A 5,014-nucleotide genomic window follows, 5' to 3' on the forward strand; every position below is an offset into this window, starting at 1 on the left:
CATAGGAATCATTCTCGCAAAGCCAGGGATTTGAAGAAAGGGAGAGCCATTAGTTATCGTAATCCAAGCTAAATGTTCAAAACCAGCAAAACCAAATGTTGTCCCGAAGTCTGTCCCAATTCCAAAGCTTCCTGTCACCATAAGGCTCGTATACGTATCATGTGTCATCCCAATAACAAAACTACCTGCAACAATCTCAAATACCAACCCCACCAAACGTACTGTCCCTCAGCTTAATTTAAAATGAAAAAATTTACACCAAAATATAAACAAATTAAACGGTATCTACAACAAAAGGTTGATGGATCGAAGGAACAGTGAAGACGAGAAGGATATAATCATGACGCCATTATTCGAGTACAGGAAATCGCCAAAAAATGTTTTTCTCATTTAAAGGCATGGGAAGTTCTTAGGACCCATACGAAATTGCCATTGTTCCGGAAACAGGAGCCGGGTTTATGACCCAATCATCTAAACGAACCAAGACATTGTCTTCGAACACGCACACATCTTCGGATGCCCAATTTCCATACATTCCCAAAAGAGCCGTAAAACCAATGTTGTAAAAGTAGCTCTGTAAGGCAGAGTACTTGCTACAAGGTATGGCGTCAAGAAGAGTTTCTTTAACTCCGCATAGTTACTAAAAATCGATCAAAGGTAACCTCATATAGAATCACATCTAGTAATTTTCCAAATTTGTGTGAATGACATTTATATAAAAAATTGGTTTGGTAAAAACACTTTTTTTTTTGTTACAACAAGAAAGTAATTGTTTTTTAAATGATATTAACCCTTTTCTATTGACAATTAGCACAAAAAAACACACACACTAAAGATAATAAAGAGTTTTAAATGCAAACAAATACTCAAAAACAATACCCATAACATAAAAATCCAAAACTTTAATCAAGTACAAACAAGCCTCAAACACACAATTATATCTCCCACCTAAAATGTCACAAAAGCACAAGTTTAAAAGTCTTCTAATTCCTATCAGAATCTATTTAAGACATTCATCATGTCATGTTCATAGTTTCACAACATTATCACAAGAAATTACAAATTCGGGATGTCAAAAAGTGAACTGCTGAGAAAATCCATATCAATATCACTAAATGGATCAAACTCGAGTTGATCCAAATGAGAAGGCACATTGGCCACCAACTCCTCAGGCTTACCGACCACAGAACCCGAAAAAGACGCTGGCATGGCATTTAAGCTGATCTGGGATTCATGGTTTTCAGGCTCGGCGTTCGAGCTTTCTTGGATATTTATTTGATTATCGGAGGATGGTAATACGCTTGTGACACTAGTGATGTAATCTTTTAAAAGATAGGATGAAAACTCACTCCGCTTTCTTTTGGTGGAATTCCAGTGGTTTTTTATGCTGTTTTCGCTTCTTCCGGGCATGTTTTTCACAATGTTTGCCCAACTATTTCCATATTGTTTGTGTAATAAAATGGGTGATTTGTCATCGTCCTCGGACCAACCAATTTTCTGCATAAACAAAAAAGTAGCGTTATAATAATTAAACTGTAGATCATTAACTTAACATCGGTCCGGTTGACAAGCTACACTTTTTTTGTCCCTTTTTAATGACTTTTATAAATAACCGAAGCCTTTTATGTTATATGATTTATGAAAATTGGTTTTAAAATTTTAAATAATCCCAACTATGCCCTATTGGCAAATAACAGTCCCAACCTCACACTTGGCTGGTGTCGGTTCAAACTAAAGGTGTACTTTTTTCCAACGGTCCATGACTAATCTGTTTCTTACGTGGTAGCGGACCGTTGGAAAAAAATACACCTTTGGTTGGGACTATTATTTGCTAATAGGGCATAGTTGGGATTATGTAAAACCAATTTTCTTAAAAAGATACAAATGATTATTGCCACGTAATGCTGCCACATATATGTTTGTTGATAACTAGGCGCGCCACGCAAGCAATTATGGATGGTTAACTCCGTTAGTTGCGGACCGTTGGTAGAAAATACACCTTTAGTTGGGACTACCGACTATTTGCCAATAGGGCATAGTTGAGATTATTTAAAACCGGACTATTGGTTTTTATTGGTCCTAAGTATTTCATTTTTGCCGGCGCTGGTCCCAACTATCACTTTAACTGCCAACGGTCCCAACTTTCACACATGTGTCTGCCACCAGTCCACGACTAACCGAGTACTAACTCCGTTATGTTTTAGCTGACGTGTCCATCCTACGTGTTAAAAAACGTTGACGTGGCTGCCTGCGTGTATATTAATAACAAAAACCCTTCCCTGTATATTCTCGCAAAGTCCTCGAAGCACACGAACCCAACCTCGTTTCTTATCCACCTCACTTATCATACGCCTACACTCCTCTAACGTGCACCGTCCCTCACCAACAATCATCTCAAACACCGCAAACAACTCCTCCGCCGTTATCATCCCGTCACGGTCCGTATCAAACACCTCAAACGCGCCTCTTATCTCCTCCTCACGCGCCGCCGGACCAAACGCCGCACCGATCACTCCAAACTCCGTCAAGCTTATGCTTCCGTCGCCGTCGGTATCGATCTCGTCGATCATTAGCTTTAACTCCTCAGCCGGAATCGGTTCGGATCCTCCGATCCGGTTTAGTAAGGATTCTAGCTCCGATCTGGTTATTCTTCCGTCGCCGTCGGTGTCGAGTAGGTTGAAGGCTTGGATTAGTTCGTCGTGTGGTGGTAGGACGCTCGTCGGAGTGGTGATGCCGGTGGATTTTGGATTACGGTGAGATGATTCCGGTGAGGTGGATGACGTGGCGAGTGATGAGTTGGAGGAGTGGAACGACGACGTATCGGATCTGGAAATGGAGGTTCGTTTCTTTGATCTGAATAGGTTCTTAGGGTTTATTTTTGCGACGAGTTTCATGATTTATAATATTTTTGTTATTAATATACAGGAGGAGAAGGGTTTTTGTTATTAATATACACGCAGGCAGCCACGTCAACGTTTTTTAACACGTAGGATGGACACGTCAGCTAAAACATAACGGAGTTAGTACTCGGTTAGTCGTGGACTGGTGGCAGACACATGTGTGAAAGTTGGGACCGTTGGCAGTTAAAGTGATAGTTGGGACCAGCGCCGGCAAAAATGAAATACTTAGGACCAATAAAAACCAATAGTCCTTTAAAACCAGTATTTCTTAAAAAAACTATACTATATAGAATATCAATCTAAATTTGAAACATATAGAAGCAGTACCACGTTGTTCGGACTCAAGCAATTATGCCATCTCTCTCGGCATTGTTTTCCGGTCCTCAAAGGGAGCTTTGTAGCTACACGGGCCCAGCTGCTCTCTCCATATTGTTCCACCAACTGCACCAGCAACCTGAAAGCATAGATTTTCTTTTTTAAACATAAATCACGATGAAGGGCGGTTGGATATGCATTTTCAAAATTTGTGGTAATGAGATGTTCGAGTCATCAAGTGTATGACAAATTTTGATAGTTTAGATGATAAGTGTGTGTTTGGTGTCTTAGTTTACCTTTTGATAAACATAATCCATAAGTGGAATATGTTTATCCAAACATAAAACCTATAATCACTTTCAAAACGCAAATCCAAACAACCCGTAAGACCTAAGTGTCTCTTCAATAAAGTTAAAAAGGTGTATGCATGTTTTTTTCACTGTAACAAGTTTTCTTGTGGTTAATACGAAATTCATAATCAAAAACGGATCAAGTGACCCTAAATTATCACATAAGTAACAAAAAAAATCTGTTCATCCAAGCATTAAAAGACCGACTGTTGTGATTTCAAGTTGCAATAATCAGTTTCAAAATGCAAATCCAAACACCTCAAAGAATAAAGAGAAAAAGATTTACGTAAAACATAAAAACGATCAAAAAATATTTAAACACCAAGAAAACAAACCTATCTTCATCTTCACTCCATCGGTGTCTAATGGTAGCTTTTCCAGCATTCTTCCTCTTCCTCTTGTTTGCTCTTTCGTCATTTACCAGCACAGGTGGCTGCTGAGTGATTTGCGGTTGATGCAAATCATTTGGCACGAAAGGATTTGAAGCATATACACCAATCTGATCATTGAAACAATTATATGTTGTAGGATTTTGATACGCATTGAATGGATGATATAATTCAGTAGGATTCACGAGAAACGGATTTGGTGAAGCCACTTGACTGGAAAACTTCCAAAAATTAGGAAAACTGGGATACAACTGATTTGATTGAGATTCCAAAAAAGCAAGATTATGCATTATTGATTCAGATGAATTCCTAGTTCTCACCAAGACTAAAATTCTCAAAGATATGTGTGTTTGATGGCCGCGGCGGCTACATTTTTAACATGGGGGGTTATCAGCGGATTGATTTGTGGCCGTCGATATTAAACATAATCCGAAGGTGAATGTAAAAAGCTAACAAATGTGGTTTAGTTTAAAATGTTCCTTTTTTGTTTAATCGAATAGGATATCAAAGATGAAATGAACAAGATGCTGGAAATTATGTTATGTAGATATTGGCCATTATAAGGGGGATGAACCGCATTTTCCATGCTGGTATTTTATATAAAATTTTAGATTTATTCTAAACAACTCAAGTACTCACCTTGATATTGTAATGCATAACGCATAGCGAAGCGATTCAGATATTGCACGGCATCCAACATTGCATCCATTATATCAGTAGCTGCCGATCGCAGGAGACTGTATCTACGAATACATTACAAATGATGATAAGACTGTCCGCAACGCTAAGCCCCATCCTTCCCACATGCAGGCCTAGTCAGCATGCCACATCAACTTTCCACCCATTTTTGCCACAAACTCATTTTACTCCAACGCTACCATACCCATGCGTCCCACATGCCACCTGCTTTTTAATATTTAATTAATTAGTTTGTGAGAAAAAAAAAACGAAGTACCTACGGAAGCGCACGTAGCCAAGAAATAAGCCTGTAAATGAACCGAACGAACACAAACAAGGGCATGCTCCTATTCATTCATTTAACTTTGACAAAACACGAACA

At 38.8% G+C, this 5,014-nt stretch overlaps 1 protein-coding gene and 1 pseudogene across 1 annotated transcript; both read right to left on the bottom strand.

Annotated features, from left to right (window-relative positions):
- Nucleotides 1–1,056: 1,056 nt before the first annotated feature.
- LOC143564632 (uncharacterized) lies at nt 1,057–4,679 on the bottom strand. The gene is made up of 4 exons (XM_077051850.1): nt 4,594–4,679; nt 3,901–4,064; nt 3,228–3,354; nt 1,057–1,497 (listed from the first exon to the last, which is right to left on the bottom strand). The coding sequence occupies exons 1-4, from the start codon at nt 4,609–4,611 to the stop codon at nt 1,057–1,059; spliced, it is 750 nt and encodes a 249-aa protein (XP_076907965.1). The 5' UTR covers nt 4,612–4,679.
- LOC143564636 (putative calcium-binding protein CML36 pseudogene) lies at nt 2,219–2,899 on the bottom strand (annotated as a pseudogene).
- Nucleotides 4,680–5,014: the final 335 nt, after the last annotated feature.

The sequence above is a fragment of the Bidens hawaiensis genome, unplaced genomic scaffold, assembly GCF_021521415.1.
Source record: "Bidens hawaiensis isolate Kalapana, Puna unplaced genomic scaffold, B.hawaiensis_p1.1 tig00022119_1, whole genome shotgun sequence".
Classification (NCBI taxonomy): Eukaryota; Viridiplantae; Streptophyta; class Magnoliopsida; order Asterales; family Asteraceae; genus Bidens; species Bidens hawaiensis.

What these genes read in the sequence shown, in the direction of transcription:
- LOC143564632 (XM_077051850.1), bottom strand. An exon ending in TGGAGTGAAGATGAAGATAG is followed by an intron (nt 3,355 to 3,900) that starts GTTTGTTTTCTT and finishes CTATGCTTTCAG; the next exon opens with GTTGCTGGTGCAGTTGGTGG. An exon ending in GCTTGAGTCCGAACAACGTG is followed by an intron (nt 1,498 to 3,227) that starts GTACTGCTTCTA and finishes TTGTTTATGCAG; the next exon opens with AAAATTGGTTGGTCCGAGGA.